The sequence below is a fragment of the Elaeis guineensis genome, chromosome 3 (assembly GCF_000442705.2).
Source record: "Elaeis guineensis isolate ETL-2024a chromosome 3, EG11, whole genome shotgun sequence".
Taxonomy (NCBI): domain Eukaryota; kingdom Viridiplantae; phylum Streptophyta; class Magnoliopsida; order Arecales; family Arecaceae; genus Elaeis; species Elaeis guineensis.
The window spans coordinates 100,231,675-100,256,347 of NC_025995.2; the positions used below are offsets into that span (position 1 = coordinate 100,231,675).

A 24,673-nucleotide genomic window follows, 5' to 3' on the forward strand; every position below is an offset into this window, starting at 1 on the left:
GTGCACGGCTTCATCAACTATAGAAAAACCCATGAGTCGCTCGATTTTTTGCCACAGAGAACCCATAGAGAGAGATGAACGGAGCAGACGCGCTAACAAAAGCATGAGCAGAGGCTCTAGGGAGGCTTCTGGATAGTGGACAATGGTCACTTCAAGAGTTCAAGAGGATCTTCCTAGAGAGAGTTTTTGTGAGGGAGAACTTTCTATGAGAGAAAAATTGGATGTACGAGAGTTGAGGATGAGATCTCCTCTTATAATATTTCTTTTTTTCATAGTGAAGTTTGCATGCTCCGTGGAGACGAGTTCTTTTTTGGCTGATCCACGTATTTGATTGTTTTTTATTTTATTTCTTCTTTCTTCCTGCTGCATCGTGTGGCATCGAAAAGATCCTGGAAAGTGGTATCCTGGCCAGACATCCATCCTACAGGTGATATCAGAGCAAGACAGTATAAGGATGCAGATTGCAGTGGTGGTGAGCAAGACTGAAGATGGAGAAGACAGGATCAATCAAGATAAAAATTAACAAGTTTGATGAAAAGAGTAATTTCTCCTTGTGGCAAGCAACGGTGAAGGACGTGCTCATCCAACAAGGATTGATTGATGCTCTTTTGTGCGAGGAAAAGCCGACCACCATGGAGGTGCGAGATTGGAAACAGCTACAGATGCAGATGGTGAGTACCATTCGCATGTACCTAGTGTATGAGGTGGTAATCCATATGCTTGGCGAGACTTCTCCAACGGTGCTGTGGTCGAAGCTCGAGGAATTGTACATGACGAAATCTCTCACCAACACTCTTTTTCTCTGGAGATAGTTCTATCAGCTACGGATGACTGAGGGACGGAGTGTGTAGGAGCATCTCAATCACTTCCAAAAGATCCTCACCGACCTCCTCAGTGTTGGTGAAAATCTTGAGGAGAACACCAGGGCACTGGTTTTGCTAGCATCGCTTCCACCTTCGTATGAGTCCTTGGTGACTGCTCTTCTAGTGGAGAAGAACACCATCAATATGGACGAGGTCACCACGACGATATTCCAGAATGAGGTTCTCAAGAGGGAGATCGATCTTCGAGCTCAGATGGTGGTAGCTCAGCTTTGATGGTTTCTAGAGGAGCAGAAGGCGATAGATGGAGCGACAGGAGATCGCGATGAGGGCAATCCAAGTCCAGAAGGGACTTGAGCAAAATCAGGTATTACCAATGTGACGAGTTGGGGCATCTAGCTAAAGATTGCTCTCAACTCAAAGATCGGATGATGGCTGCAGTAGCGACGGTCAATAGTTATTCAGAGAGAAATATTCTGGAGATATCTGACAAGATATCTACTTCTTCTCAACAGTGGATATTAGATTCTGCATGTACCTATCATGTATGTTGTAGAAAAGAGCAGTTTGACTCTTTGGAGAACAGTGAAGACACTGTTTATCTGTTGGATGGATCGAGCTGTGCGATCAGAGGTATCGAGACGGTCAGCTGGAGGATACATGATAGTGTAGTGATGAGATTGGGGGAGGTCCGATATATATCCGATTTCAGACAGAATCTTATCTCACTGAGCTGACTGGATTCGAGAGGCTACAAAACAGTAGCTAATGAAGGAATTCTGAAGGTGCTACACGGCGATAAGATTATTCTGGAGAGAAAGAAGGGGAGGAGAGAATATTATTACCTGACGGGAAGTCCAATGCGAGGTGGAGCTTCAGGAGCCAGGTGAAGCCTAAAGCGAGGTGGAGCTCCAGGTGGAGGTGGATCGGACATGAGATAGGAGATTCGGGAGGATAAGAAGCGACGTCGCGAGATGAGATTCCTATTGCCACAGGATTATACTCCGAGTAGGTCTCAGGTCAGGAGTAGCACAGCATACGATGGAGATGGGATCGAACGGTCTGGCTCGACTCTCATATTTGTCCATCCATAATCAGCAGGCGATTGCCTCAGGGTATGAGTGTGAGGAGATCCAGAAGCTCTCGGAGTTAGGAGAAGATCGAATATTGAGTCAAGATAGAGATTATTAAGATTTGATGTCTCGATATTCGATTCATATTGAGCCTACAACGAGGTCCGTGATGAAAAATGGAGTCCAACGAGATCAAGATCATCCCAAATGAAGTCCGGACGGAGAAGATACGCATCAGAGAAGTTGGCATGAAACTCAGAGCGATGGAGGACCGCCAGCGGTCGGGGCAGGCCGACGGAGCGGTGGCGACGCGGCCGCGGGCGGCCCAGGCACGACAGCGAGTGGGTCGGGGGCGCAGGGTGCGGCCCAAGCCCGAGCATGCGAGGTGCGGCCCAGGACCAGGCACACGAGGCATGCGGGCCGGCCTAGGCCCAGGCATGCGAGCGCGTGGGCCGGCCTAGGCCCACGCATGCCCTAGGAGCCCGATAGCCCGATCCACTATGGATCGGGCGATGCACAGCCCACCACGTGGACCGCATAGGTGTTTCCCACGTGTTTCTCATGGTCCATGGCATTGTTTCGTGGATCGATCATGATTTAACGGTGTAGGTTGATTCCGATCATGATCCAACAGTTTGGAGATTTGTTTAAGCCTGATTAGGAGCCCTAATCGCGATCTAACATGGTTTTAACCCTTTAAAAGGGCCCGATCGTGAACAGGGACTGTGTGGTTTTGTGTTGGTCGCGCATGGCTTCATCAACTGTAGAAAAACCCGTGAGTCGCTCGGTTTTTCGCCGCAGAGAACCCAGAGTGAGAGGAAGGGAGTAGATGCACTAACAGAAGCATGAGCAGAGGCTCTAGGGAGGCTTCTGGATAGCGGACAGCGGTCGCTTCAGGGGTTCAGGAGGGTCTTCCTAGAGAGAGAGCTTTTGTGAGGGAGAACTTTCTGTGATAGAGAAATTGGATGTACGAGGGTTGAGGATAAGATCTCCTTTTGTAATATTTCTTTTTCTAATAGTGAAGTTTGTATGCCCCATAGAAGCGAGCCCTTTTTTGGCTGATCCACGTATTTGATTGTTTTCAGTTTTATTTCTTCTTTCTTCTTGCTGCATCGCGCGGTATTGAAAAAGTCCTGGGAGGTAGTGTCCTGGCCAGACATCCACCCTACAAATCATAAAGCACCAACCACGTGAGTGATGATGCGCCAACTTAGAGATTTTTGTAATGTCTCTGTAGAGTGCGAGAAGGTGGTAGTCCAAAGTGGATTCTGTAGTGTTCCAATTTATATGCAAATACAAAATAACAGCAAAGCCTTGAAAATATTACAGCATTTGTGGATTGGGATATAGAATTTGCATGATGATGATTGCATATCCAACACAATACAGTGAGAACTCTGAAGATATACTGCTGGCAGCATGGAAAACTTAAGGCAATTAGAACATAGTATCTGTTAAGTCCAAACATATGAGACAAAAGACATTAGAAGGCATTGGAGAAAGCTTATGGCAACAGCAAGATTCCAGCATCCAATACAGCACCAGTAGATGGGTATGACGTTTATTACTTCAGAATCAACTGAATGCCCAGCATACTGAAGAGAACAGAAAGACCATGGTAAATAGTTATGAAGTTTAGAGCAAGCATCAGAAGACTAGGGTAAATAGTTCCTTAGCCGATTGTTGTCATGCTGTAGTATACACTGGAGGAAAAGCCCTGAAACAAGAGCGACATGAATAAAATCCAAAATCTTCAAATATAGTGGAGTGATGGAAGAGCTTTGAAAAGCCACAGCTTTGTCCATGATATGCTGGAACCCAGAGCAATACAATAAGATTAAGAAATGCATATCTTTGGGGCAAGAAAGAAAACATAAAGAGACATAAATTTCAAGACTTCTTTGCAGGAAATATAGATTCATCCTCTTGAGAGTTGCTCTGAAAATAGAGTGTCTTATCATCGTCTTTGATACCTTATAAAAGGAATTGTCCTGCTATCAGCCTGTATAATACCTACAAAGGGGACTGGAAAAGACATAATGAAGATCCATGACATCACCTTTTAGGGCACAATTAGTCAGAAAATCAGCAGCTTGATTTCCTTCATGGTAAGTATGAGAAATGGATATAGTTCTACTTTTCTTCCACTGTTTAATGTCATCCAGGATAGAATATTGGATCTTTATACCCGGGTCTGATTTTAATAACCAGGTAATAACAGTAATGAAATCACCCTCCAACCAAATGTTTTGAATATTGAGATCATTTATGGCAGACCGAAGGCCACACCAAGCAGCCACAAGTTCAGCAAAGGGTACTGAAGAGGATTGCAAAAGTTTGCCCCCAACTCTTAGCGAAACCCCATTACAGTCTCGAATAATGAAGCCAATGGCAGCCTTTGTACCAAAGACTGAAGCATCGAAGTTCACCTTCAAGACACTTAAGGGAGGGGGCAGCCAGGACACAATGGTGTCATTTACATGATTGGAAGGGATAGAAGAGCGACTGTCCCAGTGCCTTAATTGAGTATCTGAGGGTGAGTGGAAGATGCATTAAAGGGCTTTAAAGGACATAGTAGTTACTGTATCAATGATGTGAAAGAGAGAAATAATATAATCCCGAAAGATCCTATTATTTCTAGCTTTCCACAAAAGCCATGGAAGATAGACAATCATCATTTTCAAGGAGTTTTCCATCTTAGTTTTCAACAAAAATTCAATTAGTGCTGACAATGAATCCGGCTGGTATCCCAATCCACTTTTACTACTAAGTAATCTCCAGCTAGCCACTACAAATGGACAAGATACAACAACATGATCACAGTTTTCTTCTAATTGACTAAGGTCACAAGTAACTCCGATAGAAGGAATGATATTTTTCTTGGCTAAATAACTTTTAGTAGGAAGTTTCCTCCAAAGAAGCTTCCACCAAAAAGGTTTCACTCTCGGAAGGTTAGGCAGCTTCCAAATCCAGGTAAAGTTAATGTGAGTATCAGATTCAGAAGCATGAGAAACCAAGGGGAGGAAGTCTTTCATGGTAGGAGTAGAAGAATTACTTTGGGCCTATGTTAGCTGATCAGACCATGATTCTTGCACTATAGAAATGCGTTTAACATGGTTTATCATCTCAACCGAGAAAAAATTGCTTAAAAGATTTTCATTCCAAGTCCAGTCTGGGTTGATGAGCTCAGAGATACTTTGAGACTCCTTGACATGATCCATATTAAGAAATGTAGAACATGCTATAAAAGGAATATTAGAGAGCCAGGGATCTGCTATTACATGAATAGATTGACTGGATGCAACTTGCCATTGAAATGCATATTGAATTTTATTCCCCATCCCACTTATGTTGTTCCAAATTGTAGAACAATGTCATGGCTTTTTATAGTTAAGCCAAGAACCATTGAAATGATATTTAGCAGCCACTACTCTGGTCCAAAGAGAATTAGGATGAAAGACAAGTTGGGCAGCTAACTTGCAAAGGAAGGCTTGCTTTTTAAAACTAAGAGATACCAGTCCAAGGCCTCCATGATTTTTAGGCATACAAACTATGCTCCAAGCCATCAAATGAACTCCTTTTTTGTCCAAGGGATGGCCCCAAAGAAAGGCATAAAACTCTTTCTCCAAACCATCAAGTTTAGAGATAGGAATGTGTATGGAAGACATAAAATAGATGGTAATGAAGACAGAACAGATTGAAGGAGAGTGAGTCTTTCAGCAAAAGATAATGCCTTTCATTTCCAACCCTCCACTTTTTCTCGCACCTTATCCAACAAAAATTTGAATATAGAAGGACGAAGGATAGAGCCAGCGATAGGAACTCCAAGGTAATGCCAAGTATCTTCTTTGAGAGTAATCTGAAAGAAGCTCAAAAATTATCTTTTAATGCTTCGAGAAGTGGAGGGGCTGAATCTAATATGGGATTTAGAGAAGTTAACAGATTGACCTGATAACATATAATAAGAATCCATGATGGCTCGTAGGGCAACAACATCTTTGATAGTAGCTCTAAAGACCATAATGAAATCATCAACAAAAAATATGTGCGATATTGAAGGGCCTCCTCAAATCCTATAGGATTTTAGCATATGAGAATTTTCAGCATATTGCTGCAGTCTTGAGAGAACCTCGGAGCAAAGGATAAACAAAAAAGGAGAAAGAAGGCATCCCTAACAAAGGCCTCTTGACGAGGAAAATCAGTTGTAGGAGAGCCATCAAGAAGAATAGCAAAGCTGGGCGCAGTCACACAAGCTTGGATTCATTGAATGAAGTTAGCATGAAACCCAAATTGCTTCATTATTTGAACTATGAAAGGCCAATGCATCTTATCAAAAGTTTTCTCCATATCAACTTTGAGCATCATCAAGCTTTTTGATGGAGGGGCCCTATCAAGAGAGTGTATAATTTTATGAGCAAGAAAAATATTATTCGAGATATGCCTCCCTGAGACAAAAGCTCCTTGCTCAGAAGCAATAAAGCAAGGAAGAATAGACTTCATATGGTTTGCTAGAATTTTGGTAATGATTTTGTAAATTGTGTTACAAAGACTAATGGGCCTATAATCATTAACAGTAGTGGGATGAGGGACCTTGGGAACTAAAGTGATATAAGTTTGTTTCCAAGAATTCGGCAACCAAGAGTGTTGAAAGAAGTATTTGACATCTTGAATGAATTCCTTTTTGATCAAAATCCAAAAGTACTGAAAGAAGAAAGCTGAGAAGCCATGCGGTCCAGGGGCTTTTTCCTGATGCAAACTTCGAATAGTCTCCTCAATTTCTTCCTTTGTCACCTGTCTACAAAGCTGGTTGTTTTATTCTTATGAGACTATCGCGGGAAGAATAGTGAGATCCATGGATTCAAGATTAGGATCAGCCCTCCATCTATTTTGAAAATGCTAAAGGAATAGGGATGGAACATCTACAGCATTCTCCCCATTGCCATTGTCAAGAGAATGGATTTTATTGTATCTCCTTCATAACAAAGTTGATCTATGAAAAAATTTTGTGTTAAAGTCTCCCTCCTTGATCCACAAAGTCCAAGCCCTTTGTCTCCAAAAAATCTCTTGAATACATAAATTTTTATGATAAGCTCTGAGCAGAGCAAAAAGTTTCATATGATCCAGCATAGTAAGGCCACCAGCTTGGGATTCAATGATTTGCAAATTATAAATCTGATCCTGTAGAGATAGACCCTCCTTGAATATGTTCCCCACTCTATGCTTCCAGGCTTTAAGAGCATTTCTGATATTGTGAAGTAGTCTTGAAAGTTTGACAGGAGGGGAATGATTACCAGAGCAAAACCATGCATGAGAAACAGTATCCATGAGACCATTATTGTAGAGCCACAATTTTTCAAATCGAAAAGTAATCGGGACCCTTCGAGAATCATTAGTAGATGAGAGGAGAAGGGAATAGTGATCCAAAGCAAATCGAGCAAGGTGGGCAACAGTAGATTCCAGAAAAAGATCAAACCAAAAGTTAGAGCCAAACGCTCTATCAATAAGCTCCCAAACTCTAGCCATACCTAGTCTATTGTTGCACCAGGTTTAGCGAGATCCTTGAAAACCCAAGTCAACACGGCCAGCACTTTGGATAAAATTTCAAAATTCTTTTATATCTCTATCAATATAAAAGGTTTTACCCCCTTTCTTATCATTTGCGTTCAGGATACAATTAAAATCTCCCATTAATAACAAATGCTGATTTAGAGACAGCACAGAGTGTACCTAAATCCAGAGTTTTTTTCTTTCTAAGCTACAAGCTAGCATACACAGCACCTAGGATCCAGGAGGGATGGTTTGGCTAGGAGATAACTCCTAAAGCAACTTGCCGGTTAATATAAGTGAAAGAGACATGCCCAATATTCTTTTTCCAAGAGACAATAATACCTCCCGATTGTCTAGTGGCCGGTATCATGTAAATGTCCCATAATGGATCCAAAAATCTGTTGATACGACTTAAGCCATCAAGGGATAAATGAGTTTCCAAGAAACAATATATATCAGGACAGAATTGACGAAGGATGGTCTTCATATAATTTATGAAGGGTCACTTAGCATCTCCCCTACAATTCCAAGCTAAAATATTCATTGAGATGGAGTTTGAGAGCACCCAACCCTCCTACCCGCGTCTTCCTTTCTAGTTAATTGGCCAGCTTTAGCCTCAACTATAGAGGAAACTCCCTCAGATTGCTCTAGGTTCTTTTGAGTTGAGGTAGGTTGATCTAAAAATGCATTTTCTCCCTCCAATTTCTGCTTAAGCTGCTGAAACAAGGTGTCCGTGGAAGGAGAGGTAATGTTAAGGTTATAAGGAGAGTTATTTTTACCAGAATTCTGACTTTCACCTTGCACATTATGTTCTACTTGTTGGACTTTTGATTGATTAGAAATAGGCTTCCAGTCCTCCTTAAGAACCTTAATTACTTGACTCTGTTGTTTTGAAGCTAATACCAATTGTTTCTTTTGATGATCAGGGTCTGGCAAAGGCTGCTCCTCAATAACTTGGATCTTGGTTTGTGGCTGAGAATTAGAGGGAGAGAGACTATGGGATTGCGGGGTTTTCTGTGGAGACCTCTTCCTCTTTTCCTTGTGCTTGAGCTGAAGATTGGCCTTTATTAGCAGAAACCTCCATAATTTTCATCAATTGTGGCTCCTCCTCTTCAGTTAATGATTCTGCTAATGAGCTGAATTTGGAAGGCGATCCCACCGTAAGGGCCATTTCCCCTACAGCTTGAGACTTTGGGGGAGCTGGTTTTTTTGGTTGAGTCCAGGATGAGGGAGATGTTCCACCAACGGGATGAGGTTGAGTCTTATTATTCTCCTGAGAAGTGGATAATCCCACCTCTACCCTAGCAGCGCGGATCCAGGGCCCAACACTGGTTTACTATCCAACTTTCCATCATCTCCACAGCTGTAGGATTCCATTGTGAGTCCTATCCTCCCACAGGAATAGCAAATGTCTGGCAACTCTTCGTAGGTGAATTGCTGCCAAAGGACAGAGTCTTTAACTCTAACCTTCACTCCTAGCAGATATTCTTCGAAGCATCCAGTGGGACACAAATCCGTATAAAGCTCAAATGAGATGAAGCCTCTGTCCAGTCATCTAGAAATAGAGGAGTGCCAGCCACAGAGGCTATTTTTAGGATACTCTCTTTCTCCCGTAGTTTTAATGAAAGATCCGGTAAATGCAACCACACCCTGACTTGCTTGATTGAATCCCTATCAGGTTGAAACTTTGGCCGCCAACTCTCAAAAGCAAGAAGTTGACCTGCGAGAGACCATGGTCCTCACTCCAAAATGAGGACCTTGGCTTCCACAGATGGGCAGTGGAACACAAAGAGACCATCAGATAGAGAGGATACTTGAAGTTCTTCCTCCAAGTTCCATATCTGTTTCATCTTCCTTTGAACAAAATCAATGGGAAATCCTTTCCCCAATTGAAAGGTTCAAAGGCAACATGATCTGGAGAGGCACCGGTCTAATGTCCGTTGCCAAGGTATCCTTATGCCCTTTGAGTTGATTGCACTTCCCTCTAATACGATGCAATTAGTTTCCGTTATGTTCGGATGATATATACGACTTCGCCATGGGAACAAGGGGCCAGACGAGCTGAAGGAAAAGCTCAGGGGATAAACTAGAGCAAGTAGTGGGGAACTGGGGATAATGAAAGCCACAAATATTGGCCAATTTAAACATGTTGCTAAACAATATCATCTTAATACAAGTCTTATTTTATGCATATATCTTTCTCTGGTAGCTGGTACAATATGTAGCTGAAATACTTATGCTGCCAGTGTTACTTGTTCTCCAGTTTCCTAGTGGCTGTGCTGCAGACCTTGGTTGGTTGATGGTATTGGCGGATGGTAGAGAGGGTTGCTCCCGTCATTTAACGCAAAAGTAGCCCTTCGTATCACCTTGAACAGAAAGTAGAGAAAAGGTCAGTTTGAGTTAGAAAATGTAAAAAAGCACTAGAAACACTCGATAAGTGATATAGTAGGCAATATAGATTTGGAGATGCTCTATTCTAAAGTTTCGTGCGGATGCCCAATCTTTTAATTGCACTATATTCTGCCGTACATAATGCATGGATGAACATCAAACTTTGAGATTGTGTTCCGAAATGAAAAAGGCCATTTTAAGTTAGGAGCTGTAAAAAATTAAAAAAAAAAAAATAGTAAAAGCACTAGATAACTATCACAATTAAGTAATATGGATTGCGAGAAGTTCTACCATAAAGTTTCACAAAAGTGTCCAACCCTCTAGCTATTAGAGCTATCAAAATGGGCCGGCTTGGCCCGGCCCGACCCTAGCCCACGTGGGCTGTGATTACGGGAGCCGGGCTCGGCCCATTTGTTAAAATGGGTTGTAAAAATCCAACCCTGCCCTAGCCCACGTGGGATGTAGGTTAGGATCTGACCAACCCATTTCTTTTTTTTCTTTTTTTTTTTATTTTTTTCTTTGTTTCTCCCTTCCCTTCCTCCCACCTCCCCCCCATCTCGATCGAGCCTCTGCTTTTCTCTGCCAGCGGCCGACCCGCATGCACCCCCCTCCGATGCGCCACTCGCGGCCCTACCCCACCGCCGTCCTCCGTGCCGTCAGCCACAGGCCCCACGCAAGTTCCACCCAACTGCCGCGGCCGTCCGGAGGAGGCAAGACCATCTTGGGAGATGCACGGAGGAGGCGAGACCGCCGGGGAGGGAGGAGATGGCGCGGAGGAGGCCGGGCATGAAGAAGACCGGCTTCGCATCACTGCTGTTATATCACGGCCGAAGCAGAAGAAGAGGGAGGGGGAGACAGGCGAAGAGAAGGACTTGAGAAAAAAATCCAAAAAAAAAAAAAGATCGAGCCATCAAGTGGGCCGGCCCACGAGCTGACCCAGTCCTAATCTAGTTCAGCACATGGGCTAAGGTACCAGGCCAAAAAGCCTATTTTTATAAATAGATCAAAATTTCTCAGCCCATCCTGACCCATTTTTTGGGCTAAATGGACTGGTCCATGGGTCCTGGCCCATTTTGACAGCTCTACTAAGTATAGCTAATTTTCTCTTACAGATTATTTAATTAATAAATGAACATCAATATTTAAGATCGTGCGCTTCAATTTCAGCGAATATATAAAAAATATGGAATAAGTAAAAATGACTTGTGGTTAAATATTTTGAATATAATGTAAAATATTAAAAATAAAGTGGGGAGAGATCATGCATGCTACACTGAACTGGCTTTTCCCTTCCATGTCTTGATTACATGTACTAAAATTTCCCTCGGGGTGTAAGAGGGCTTTACCCTTAGGAGGGACCCATGGAGAGGGTGCCACTCTAGGTTCCATTATTGAGATCAAATCCCGGCACTAAAACATGATAGGATCGAGCGATGCCGCTAGGATAAAATTTTTGCAGGGTTGGCTGCAAAAGCAGTCGAAGTGATCACGTCAAGCCAAGTTGGCCAACGTCTCTTTTTTTATGACATTTGTAGTTGCAGAACAAGTTGATCCACATTCATCTCTCTCGGTCACATCACGTCGGTTGGTTGTGGAGTGAGGCGTGCACCCAATCGGACCTCATGGGCTTGAGATGTTTTTAGGAAAAATTATCTGATTTCTAGGTGGGTTCAAAATTTTTTTAAATTTTAAAATTTTTTAAATTCAATAAAAAATTATAAAATATAAAAAAATTATTTTTAGGTATATGCCATTCACACAGATTGGTTACACAGGTCCATATTCATGTTATATAGATTTATGTTCAGATTACATAGGTTACCTAGTTTCAATATCTGATTATGCACGTTCATATTCAGGTTACACAGATATGTACTTTGATTATACAGAAAAAACTCTTTATATTTTAGAGATTTTTTATTGAATTTAAAAAATTCAGAAACTTAAAAGTAATTTTGAATCCATCTAGGGACGGTAAGATTGCTCACTGTTAAAATACTTGTGAAAGAAGAGAAAAATTAAGAGAGAAAAAAAAAATTATTATCTTTATTTCAATTTCATTCGATACATCTCATATATTATTTATATTAGTGCACAGACTCTATAAAGAAAAAATAATAACAACTGATATAGAATCAGATTAACAAAGAAAAATGATATAAAATAATATGAATAAAAAAAATATTATAAAATCATATCAATAAAAAAAATTAATATAAATTATTCTATAACCTCTAAAATTATATGATCATCTAAAAGGTACTTACTAAACACAGAAACTGTTTTAACTTGAACCAATGGCAAACTGCGTCTAAACTGTGTCAAACCATGCTTGCACCACACCATCTTGTGCGCGTTGGAACAAACTTGCTCTTGATCCTGTTGAACCTCAGAGGAGAATTTTACTTAGGTTTGAAGAATGTATAGGATTTTACACCAGCCACCAGTCTCGGAATCTTGGCTTCATGCATGGACTCATCTTACATCCAAGATACACATGCAAAATGAACAGCAAGTGAATTCAAGGCATTGATACCTTACCTCCTAGCAAAAACCCGCCAATGCTTGTGGTGGAATGCCAGCTATGGCGAAAGCAGCCAGCTTTTACCGGAGCTGGCATCACTACGACCCAGTTTGGGACCAAAATAATCATCTCGGGAATAACTTTTGTCATGCAACAGCCATGCTTAATTTCAGAAATGAGATATAAGTGGGAATGATGCAATTTTACTTTTGGAATAAGTATTTCTAGCTGTCTCCATTTAATCATTACTTGATATTACAGTATAACTGACATTTGTTGATTATTATATGGTCAAAACATAATAATTTTGCTTTTTGATTACTTTTCTTGTGAACAAAGGATTTTTTTAAATATTTTCACCAATCAAGTTTGGGACACTGGAATTCTACTAAGATCTTATTCGAGCCCAGATAATTGCTGGGGAAGAATCGAGTTTATCTGTGCTAAAAGAATTATTACACCTAGAAAGTAAATCCATCGGCTTTTTCAATTGTTAGGTTTTATAACAAGAAGCTAGGAATTCTAAAATGAATGTGTTTTATAAAAATATATATTTTCTTATTTTTCGATTGAACTTGTTTTATAAGTCTAGCAAGCCAATAAAATTGAGTTTCATGTAAAATGAATGAAAAAGAAATCAAGAGGGTACTTATTGGGGCGAGTGGGGATCTAAAATCAGAATGGGAATAAATGACTTCCATTTTAATCATTTGGTTGGGAAGAGTCCGATTTCGATTCTAATTTTAGAATGGAATGAGAATAATACAATTTACATTGAACTCAATCTTTACTCTCCTCTATAGATTCAAATTTACATTCCAATTTCAATTTCGATTCCGATTCCAATCACAAATCAAGTACTTTGGAGGATTTGATCATTCCGATTTTATTTCGATTCTCATTTAGATTTCGATTCCGATCATGAATCAAGCATCTCAAAAATATTTATAAACCTATGGACTAAACCTACTACCGTAAGCTAGGAAAAGACCACCGAATTCTTTTATCAGATAGCATCTAGAGTGGCACATTTATGTAGGGCAGGAGGTCTTTTGCTTCATGTGCCATCACTCCATGCCAGAAGCAGAATGTTTGGTCTGTGGTCACCGTCTATTGGCTCCATTTATTGATTTGTTTCCAAATTGACCGGATCATCGAACTCAATTTGTGATCTGTCTAATTCTCGTGATTAAGTTCCTCTTTACGGTAGCCTTCATCCTACACTAGTATGTTGCCCGTTAGTTTGACTAGTCTACAAGCTTATGGATTCGGCATGCACCACATGGCCATGCAAGCTACCAACGACAACCGGGGTGCACCGAAATAAACATTTAATGAACAAGATCCCATAAGAGCAAGTGGCGGTAATTAGCAGCGTGGACGACCACGTAGTGCACCCCGTGAAAGATATAATTTCTCTAGCGGGCTAGATATGTCTTGCTGGATTTATTCTATATTGGATTCCCTTAATGTCTTTTTTTTTTTTTTTAACCCAAAACTTTAGCCTAATTTTTTTTAAAAAAAAATAACATGATGGACTATAATTAGCTGTGTCTATATTTTTAAGAATGCATCTTTGAAGAATCAGAGCTAGAATCTTTTACTACTAGATGCAGAACTGTGACCTAGCTGTAGCTTAAATAATTGAAGGGAACCATCTTATCCCATCTGCAATGCATGCCACAGCTGACTTTCATGAGTGACATTCACCAACTATTTGGCAATTCTGACAAGGGTTAAACAGAGATTGTAACCCACATACTTTACTCACGGGTAATTTCCATCCATACTCTGTATGTGTGAGAGAGAAACCCACCCACTTTACGATGACCTAGGTTTAGATACTTGGAGAAGCATCAGTACCTATTGGTGACTAATAGATTAAGCCCCAATTCACTCTATACTTCGTATTTTGATGTTTGTGGGTACTTTGTATCTTGGTCCATGATAATCATTTTATTTATTTATCTTTTTTTTAAAGGAAAAACAAGGATCCATTCTTGACAACCAATAACTCAGCCAACGACACCATTGATTCTTAGACGCTGAAGGAGTTCACCATTATGATATTAATATCAGCAATGAAGTCCCTATCATGGGTTGAAGGAACTATATCAATGTTAACCCAATCTACTAGTGGGGGTCCCTACTTCATGATCCTCGGTTCATCGTGTGGATCTGCTCAACAAAATCAACACACTTCGGGCCAGATTTCACCTCTCTTGCAGGGCCCATGAGCTTTGTACTGTGTATCCACCACTAGTCCTCAGTAACATAGCATTCTTCATTCCAAACAAAAAGCAAAAAAGAAAAAAAAAATCCATATATGTATATTTTACTTTAAAAAATCCTCTTGAAAAAAAAAAAAAAAGAAAAGAAAAAGAAAGCATATTGGATCCAAATTAAGTTACAAACATTACAAACCGGCATGTTTATCGGGATTATCCATCACACAGGTTTTTAGTATAATATTTGTGTCTAGAAGGTGGCTTTTGCCACTTGATTTCAGGCCCATAGATTTGATACAAATAGAATCAGGGACTCGGGGAAAAAAAATGAAAAACAACGAATGGCAGAATAAACTAATCAATTAAGTAGATAAGATCGTGTTTTATCTACTTGGCTTAAAATGATGAAATGAAGAAAAGGAACGGATCACACCGGTCGGGTGTTTTGGTGGGTAATGATCAGGGGCAATGGAATCCATTATGTTTGCTTTTATCCGCTAGAGCCATATTTGGGAGCTGGTGTAGCTGAATATTTTATGTAGCATGCTTTAATAATTCACAATGATCTCTCAAATGTCTCTTTTATTAAAAAGAACCTCCTCATCATAAAGTTGAATAGAAAATATTTTTTATCTGCATCCAGATATTTTGGATAGAGTTGCTAATCGCCTCTCTAACAGTAGGTCAAATTCAATCAAAAGATATTTCCGCTTGTATTCCTACTAACATAATTTCGAAATTATCTAAAGGTTAGCGAATATCTTAGTACCATTTTTATTTATTTATTTATGATGATGGTAATAACTAAAAAAAAGAAATATCTTAGTGCCATCACTGGACCTTTATTCAACAGAACTTCCAGCATCTTAGAGCCAAGAAGCTAAATATAATTTGTGCACACCTAAACAAAAAGATAAAATCTTTGCCCCCCCCCCCCCCCAACAAAAGAAAAGAGAGATAAAACCTATCAGTCGATCCAATACATTAGAACACAGGGCACAAAGTAGTGGGCGATCGGCCAGATGTACCCGCATGGCTTAAGCATTAGCAGAGTCAGAATACTATTGGAAAAGTTTGAGGGCCCATAATTTGCTGAATGGCCGACATAAATAGATATGAAGGTTTTACCGTAGTGTTTCAAAAAATATTTTAATATTTTTATTATTTATCTATTTTTGATCATCAGATTGAATATAAATCATTTGAATTTCAATCGATTGAAATTTCAATATGCATGGTTGGTATAATAAATATTTTAAAAATTAAAATTATTTTATATTTTAATTTTTTTTTTTGAAAAAACATTCCCTATGAGCCACTGAAGGAAGAGATGATGCAAAAAAACCATAGGCCTGAGAGAGAGTAGGGGCTGGGAGGCACCGCAAGCACATATCGAGGGGTAAGGGGCTGGCATAGAGAAATCGTAAGCCGTTAGAGAGGGGGGACAGGGTAGGAACCGTGGTGGGGGCACGCAAAGCAACTGCGGGTGCTCGAAAGGAGGGGGGGTCGAGAGCGGAGAAGCCGCAGGTGCTCGGAGGGGGGGATGGGGGCCGAGAAGCTATGGACAATGAGAGAGAAAAATAATAATAATAATATATTAGTATTTAAAAAATAATAAAATATATAAAAAATGATAATATATAATATTTTAAATATTTTTTATAATAAAATATTATAAAAAAAAAAGTACCATAGCAAAATTCATGGATGGTGATACCTCAGAGACTTAAGACCATTTACTCTTTAGCTAAAGAAGAAAGATTATGCTCTTTTATGAGCTTAAACCTATCAATATTACTTGCAACTCACCCTGATGAAATGGCTAAGTTTGCAAAATGTGAACAACCGAGTTGGATCAATTTGGACATGAAACATGTAGAGATTCAGCCTCCAGGATAACACGCAAAACAAATCTCTACTACCTAAAATATTAATGAGATATCGGCAGGATTAAATCTCATCAGACACAACTGATGAAAACATTTGGTGTAGAAATGCAACCGCCAACCAACCCTAAGCCTTGTGGGCAATAACAATTCCTTCCCCTTGAAGGAACATTTTGGTCACACGCAAGCTCCTTGGGCGAGATCACTTTGGCTGCTCAAAGAATCATAAATGCCAACTTGGTTTGAGTTGTGGGACTTGTCAACACCACAGCGTACAGCTTAAGGTATTCCAACTGATACCTGAAATGCTACAGCAGAAACAGGACCATGCGCAAAGCTCCCGTGAATCACCCATTAAAAGAACTTTCTTGGGAAACCTCTTGCATCAATCAGAATAGCAGATGTTTTTTTGCCGGTAAAACAAATTATGGAAGGGCCCAACCTCAAACTTCAGATAGATAGACACTGGTTTCTATGTACCTTGGCGGCCTTGGAGAGATGGCCAAACAACCCTGGTTGCAGAATTAAGATGGAACTCACCTCAATGAGCAACCGAGTAGAAATTCTTCTTTGTGAGAGCCGAGTTGGCTGGTGCTTGTATGCGGTGTAAAACCTACTTCAAAGTAAATAAAGATAAAGAAGAGATTGTCCCTTTCTAATGTGGGAGTAAACTCATGACAAAATTTTTAGAAAATTTTAGCGGAAAGAGAAATTTTGTGTTTTCCTCCAACTCTCTGACAAATACAATTGGATAAGATACGTCGATTACCATATCACAAAACAGTTTGTATACGTATGAACCATGTCTTCATGAAAAATAATTAGATCAAAATATAAAAAAAAATACTCTACCACATGCAAATCATAGATTTTTTTTTTTTTAAAAAAAAGAGAGAGATCATCCTCTATGTGGATTATACCTGGATCATAACCTATAATGTTTCCCACCAGATACACTAATCAACCTAATGGGCACAGCCGGTCCAACAATGGAAGAGGGAGGACCTTGGGAGATTAATATGACAAAAGAGATTTGAGATAGATTGGTTGTGAAGTGGTCAGCAAGTCAATTGCAGAATACGGCTGACATGATGCTTAAAGCAAAATGATGTTGGTGACAGGAAGCAACAAAGTGGCTGAGAAAAGAGAACCCGTGAAGGTTATGATGTTGATGGAACAACATATCCATTAGCAAGCCTGCCAAGCCAGAATGGTATCCTAGAAAGTTACAGAGAGCACGATGCTCATCCAAAGAAATGATGAGTGAAGATCAAGGTTTGCAATCTTGATAGCAAACCCCGTACGGCATACCACATTCATCAAGTTACTATGATTTTGATCCAGCCTCTAAAGCAAACCATGAAGTAGTGGTAAAGCGGCTGGAATAATCTGATAGTTTTATCCAATATGGAGAATGCAGAACTATATGTTGAAGAATTTGGTTAAAATACGAATTGGATTGGAAGATAAACAAGTGAAAAGGGTAAAAAGCAGCAGTAGCATCTCCAAGCAAAGGCTGCGGATTAAGACCAGACCATAGCAGAAAAGAGGTTTCGGCTATGAGGCACGGTGAGCTGCACAATGGAACTTGATGAGGTTCTCATCCAGAGCATGACACCAGGCAGGCTGCTCATTGAAAGTGGCATCCACGAAATTTGAGTCTCAAGGTCTGTCTCTATCCCAGGCAATCCAGCAGTGGTAACAAGTATCTACTGCACAGCAGATGTAACTTGTAGATGGAGGCATGGTTTCATTTCAGCCAACATATAGTTTCATATCAGTATCTGCTACTATTGATACCAGATATCATGCTCGATTGACCTACCTGAGCCTACTTGGCCCTTAAGTTGGAGAGCTGTGGGCTATCTTTGAGGGTGGTTTGAGTATAAGATGAGGCCAATGTAGGAGAGCAGAGCAATCACGCAATAACCCTTGCACTATGGTCGGTTCCGAAACAGTTTGACCTAAAATTACAAATCACAAGTTTCACAAACTATTAGTTCGTGTTTTTTTTTTTTTTACTAATTTTGTATCAAATTACCTATAATATGGTTTGTTTCATAATTTTAGATGAATTATTGCACTTTAACTTTAGATGATCACTCAATTATGTTGCAGAATTTGCAGGAAAATATTGCCATGCTACAATTAAATGAAAAGGCATTTCCATAGGTTACCCTGTTCTCCCTTCTTTTTTTTTCAACTCAAAGAAAGTCTTCTACCCTTACACATGTGCACGTATATATGCGTGTATGTGTATATATGCATGTCTAGGTATATATACGCATTTAACCACACATATGCATGTATAGATATATATATATATGAACTATAATTTAACATAATATACCCCAGCCCAAGATTTACAAACTTGGCTCCAATTGTGATTCTGATGGGGTAAAATTAGTTTTGGCTTCACCAATTTCAATTTGATATTTTGATTTAAGATAGCCACAAAGCATAGGGAAAATGAGGGAAAAAAAAGTCACAAAAAACATAAACAAAATAAAGCAATTTGGTACCATTTTACAGAAGATTGTGTTGGTTGAATCTTTGGCTATGTTATATATCTTCAGTGATCTAACATGTTGTAAACATTGTTATTAAAAATAAAAAAACAATAAGATATAAAAATCCAAAGAAGAGGGATGGAAACTCACAAATTTAGAGACAGTATATTACATGCCATATGTCATTTGGCCAGATCACTATACATGATATGCATTCATGTTGAAATAAAAAAAGTATCTTTTTGTATATGTTAAATTTAATATCGATTTTGGTTATTTTGATTGAAAGATGTAAGCTCACTGAAATTGAACCAAACCGATGAAAGTACTGAAAAAACTCAGCCAGTTTCAGATCAACTTCTCTTGAAACTCTAAATACTCGCATACTGGTTGCTTTCTGGAATGTTGCTGTAGTACATCATCCTGTGTTTTGAAATGCAGGAAACAAAACCAGCTGTAAAAGATTATGAATAATCTATTACTGTGTTAATATATAACATCTTTCTAAGTGCTTGTGCTTTTAATTTCTCAGGCATCATTTCTTTGCTCTTGCACTTATCAAGCTGCTAAGGATCTTTTCAGAGTCTGAAGCCAAAATATAGAATTGTAGGTCGACAAGATTGAGCAATTAGTAGATTAAAACAAATGCCACCCACTTTGATAGCAAAGAGAAACCAGGCTCATGAATTGCATGTTAGATGCAAAATGACCAGCCGGACATTTGAGGTGTACAATCATATGAATCTAAGTGGGTTAAATAAGCCTAAATTCAGCTTAAACCAAACTCAATAAGGATCTAATGTGGTGCATGTCTCCGTATTTGACTAGCTTTGGATCCCAAACCTAGACTCGATATTCAACTTAAGCAGGCAGTCTTGTAAACTGAACCCAACAAGACTAACTTCAAAGTTGATGAAAAAGCAATCATAACTTCAAGTTTATCCTATCAAGATTAGATCCAACTTCCAAGATGACACAGCCACATCTGGAAAATGGGTTGTGTTATGGTTTAAATGGCAAACCAGAACCAAAATAACATAGGTTTGGACCATGCTAGCTAGGTGCAGACCTAGCATAATTTTATATACATTATGTTAGGGGATCAACCTCAAGAAGCTGAAGGCCAAGAAGATTCTATCACCCAGGTAAGTGGTGGGCACATATCATGCCAGTGCCAGGGTAGAAGGACATTCGCATGTGGCACTTAAAACTTGCCTCATACTAAGCTTTCCTCCTAATGACACTCAGACTGTTAGCAGTGCTAGTCCTTTGCTTCAGCACCTCACCATCCTTGTAAAAGAAGCACCTCTTAGATCAGGCTTCTAGAACCAGTCTGAGCCTCTAACTTTAAGCCTCAAGATGTTGGTTGCAGTGTTTTAAGCTCATAAGCTAACATTATAAATCCAATAGCACATGTCGATGGAAATCATACCCAATTGTCCCTGCACCACACCCCCCCCCCTCTCTTCCCCCTTGCTCGAAGTTATCTGAGCTTGCTTCATGTCAATGGTTACTGGAAATTGTGGGCTTCAATTTTTTTTTTTTTATAAATATTGTCCTTATCACTATTGGATCTCTTTTGGTTATTTATGTCTTATGACAGTGGCAGAATCAAATTAGCTACACATCCTTATCAAGCTTGAGCCCCCTCTTTTCCCCCTAGCATCTTTGTTTTCTATTCCTATTCCATGAGTTCCATTTGAGAAGATATGCGACCAATGAAAGTCGCCAAACAAAGTATGCCCACATGCCTTTTTTTGCTTAAGGGGTGTTTCAGAATTTTCTTTTCAACTCTCATAGAGAAACAAGTATTCTAGTAATCATTAAAATTAACAATCCATTTGGTTCATAGTAAGGAAGCACTAATTGATCAAGCAACAAATCCATTGCCAGGGTGCAACCTTTAGATGGCCGTCCAATGCCAGGCAGCTAAAAAATATAGTGATTTAACTGCAAAGGGCCCTCTAAAGTAGACAGGCAGCTGATCAAGGTAGGCTTATTCCAAATTAGATAAATTACAGAATGGAGCTATGAGAAAGCACAAGACAAGGCCACCTTATTATACTCAGCTATTTGATTTTCCTGATGACGAAAACGAGAAACAGTTTGACCTTTATCCAATCTCTGATTTCCTCTCAAAAGAGGGCTACATAGGAGCATCAAAACCATTTCACCATAAGAAAACTTGTTGCACACTAACTTCTTTATAAACAGATCAACATACAGTACAATTCAACACCATACCACCGTCATTTTACAAAAAATATATATATATATATCAATGTCTAACCAAAGGTATCATTTTTCAAACACCAAACAACAACATATTTGAAAGAGTTTTACATGCGCATCATCCATTTACAAGGACCACATGTTTTTCCCCTCACCAGCATCAGATCTCACCTGATGACTTCAAAAATGCTGATTAAACTTTAAGAGTACACATTTACAGGACTAATAGTAAAATAACAAACACATGGAAGGCTATCAAAGATAAACCCTAGCAGATGTGCAGCTAAGAAAGGGCTTACCTTCTGGGCTGGAGAGCCGGCTAATCCAGAGAAAGGAAGCATCGAAGCCCTCCCATCACGGATCCCCCAACCTCGGGCTCGGCAAGGACACTCCTGGCGAGGTCGGGAACACCATGCCCGGCGACAGCATCATCTGGTACGCTGTCCGGGGGACGGCAGGCACCCGAACCCCAGTGGGGAAGTCGGCGGGGGCAGCAGCAGCGCCGCCGCCGTTGGTGAGGGCACCAGCGGCGGCTGCCCGACCCCGCCGCTGTGGAGGCGGCGCATGTAGGCGGAGATGGGCGATTCCGCGGCGGCACTGACGGTGGGGAACGGGGGGAGTGGGGAAAGGGAAGGCCGCATCCAGACGTCGACAGCGGCGGAGGCCGGCGGCGGGGGCCCGGTGGTGAGTGCGGTGGACGGAGGGGGCAGGTGGGCGAGGGGCGGCGGGCGGATGCGATGGAGGCGGGAGGTGGAGGCGGGGGCGGCGACAGGAGGGGGAGAGGGAGGCGGCGCCGCCGGGCGGGGTTGGTGGTGGGCGGGGGATCCGGTGAGCTTCTGGACGACGTCTCGGAAGTCGTTCTTGTCGATGTTATAGACGGGGGGCTGCGACTGCTGAGGCGGAGCGCCGCCGCTATTTATAGCGGCGGGCGGCGGGGAGGGGCGGGTGGAGTTAGGGTTTGGATTTTTGGGGAGGGGCTTAGAGATCTTATAAGAGGCCTTGTTGAGGGACTTGAGGGAGGTCTGGATGTGAGAGCTAGTGGTGGTGGTGGTGGTGGTGGTGGTGGTGGTGGTGGAGGAGGAGGAGGAAGTGCTTACAGAGCTGCTGGAACTGGCGGCGGCGGCGGCGGCAGCGGCAGCGGTGGTGATGGGATTCGGGATGGTCGTGGAGGTGGAGGAATGACAGCTTTTTTCCATGATACCTGGGAACCTCTGAATCTTGCCTATAAAAAGAGGAAATATATGTTATGGAGATCAGAGTGATAGATAGGGTAGGATTATAATCTAACAACAAACCCTCTTTTCTCTTTCTAGGGAGATCCTAGCAAATATCTATAACTAGAGTCTGTGCGGGTTTGTCTCCTGAGTTTTATGGAGCTCGGCTCTGCTGGTTGGGATAAGACGGGAAAGGAAAACTAGAAGGCTTTGGGAGTGCTCATGGGGTGGCAAGAGCAGCGAGCCTGGGTGGTTGGTGTCACGTGTAAGAGTAAATTAAATGGAATTATTTAGTGAGTGACTGTTGATGCAGAAGATAATGTATGCAGGTATTTGCATTTTTTTGAGTGGATGAGTTATACGATTATTAAATAAATTTGTCATATAAAAACTGGCTATTTTTTGTTCTGTAATCATCTTGACACTGAGCATAATAAGCTAAAAATATCATTCATATTTACAATACCAATTTTATTTTTTTAAGAAACAAATATCGATGTTGAATTGGGATTGCTAGGATTGTTAATATTATACTATTTATTTGCTAATGAATGTGAATATAACTATTATACAATGCCGTCCGTGGGTTCTCCCTCATTTTCTCTTAAAAAAGTTATTATATAATGCCCCTTATGTCAAACGCAATGTTAATACATTTAATATGGAGCATTCAGTGCAATTTGGTTATAAAAATATTAGCAATAATTATCTTAAAAATTATGAGAAATAATTTTTTCATGGATGAAAGAGGTATATACCATATGCTCAATTCTGTACTCCATAAAAAAAAGTCCTCCTTCAAAAATCCTCGTAGATATGCATAAAGAGTGGTATCCTTGACTTGTACCAATAAAAAAAGAAAAAGACCCGAATCCTTGACACAAATACTTTTTGTCCCAGTGACTAAATAACGGGAGAGTACTGATCTCCAGTGCCAAGCCTCGGCTAGATTCATCCTCTACTAGAAATTTCAAGTACCAACTAAACGTTTAATTGGTTGCGCATCATGTAATATATCAGCAAATTTTAGTGGGACCGTATAAATTTTATTATCTCGATACGCTGTTACTTGTAACAACAATATTATTTATTGTCTCAGTGCACGACTCGCTGCGGTCATCTAAGGCACCGGATAAGGTGGCAAGGATGAGAAAGAACACGTGAAATAGATAGAGAGAGAAGGTGCGCAAAAGGACAAACCTAGAGAGAGAAAGAGACCGTCAAAAGGATGCGTTTGAGAGACGTCGGATAGCGACAACGTCTTAGCGATAGGGAAAGGCACGTGACGAGGACTGTAGTTTTTGGGTTCTCGTGGATTTTATAATCCTTCATTAAAACAAAGGACCCTACGAAAAGGAGATGCCTTGACTTGAAAGCATCCCTTTTGACCGAGTTCGGTGTGCTTGCCTTGTACAAATTTATTTCGTGTAGTGACTCTTGGGAGACGTTGGATCATCATCAAATGGTTCTCTCGAAGAGGGGGATCGTGATCGACCGTCCATCAATTGGGTGGCCGCAATGTTTCGTGCTTGTCTGGTGCATGGGATGAGGGGGATCCCAATAGACGTGACAACTGTGAGCTGCCACATCCGGTGTGACGCATCATCATTGAGATCAACTAAAGGCGAGTGCTGCCGGATACAGATGGCAGAAGCCACAGAACGCCGCGCGTCCGGACTTAGATTTAACGCATAATATATATACATCTATCAATCGATCTATCTCTCTATTTATCTATCTGGACGGATGGATGTGTGGATTTTTGATTTCTGATACTGAATTTTGAAGTGGACGTGCAGTTCTCGACTTTCCAGTCCGGCGATAATGACTAATTAGATGTTCGAGGGTTTGAGCATTGATAATAAATTGAATGATAATTTTTTTTCTGGATCAGAAATTTTTTTTGAAAAAAAAAAAACAAGCAGAAGATTATGTCCAAAGATTTTAACTAAGGATGGTAATAGATAGGATTTGGATCGGATAGTATACTATTCATCTCCAAACCCGAACTTAATACCCTATACCCAAATCCTACCCGATACCCAATCGGATAAGAAAAGAGATACCCATCCCCATACCCAACGGGTTCGGAGATATCCGTGGATAACCCATTTCCCCATATCCAATCCATACCCGCCCCATACCCAACCCATACCCGTCCATTCTATACCCAAAAAAAAAGTAAAATAATTTTATGCATATTATCAATCAAAAATAGAATTACCAATTATATATATATACATACAT

General features: G+C 40.5%; 1 protein-coding gene across 2 annotated transcripts; it reads right to left on the reverse strand.

The window, feature by feature from the left end:
• Positions 1-16,383: 16,383 nt before the first annotated feature.
• LOC105041439 (VQ motif-containing protein 9) lies at positions 16,384-22,671 on the reverse strand. Of its 2 annotated transcripts, none has more exons than XM_073254145.1 (2): positions 21,512-22,671; positions 16,384-18,434 (listed from the first exon to the last, which is right to left on the reverse strand). In XM_073254145.1, the coding sequence occupies exon 1, from the start codon at positions 22,406-22,408 to the stop codon at positions 21,641-21,643; it is 768 nt and encodes a 255-aa protein (XP_073110246.1). In that variant the 5' UTR covers positions 22,409-22,671; the 3' UTR covers positions 16,384-18,434; positions 21,512-21,640. The 2 variants fall into 2 exon arrangements, with proteins under 2 accessions (XP_073110246.1, XP_019704503.2); XM_019848944.3 differs by lacking the exon at positions 16,384-18,434 and adding an exon at positions 19,105-19,403 and having other exon boundaries at positions 21,512-22,670.
• Between the last annotated feature and the right edge of the window lie 2,002 nt (positions 22,672-24,673).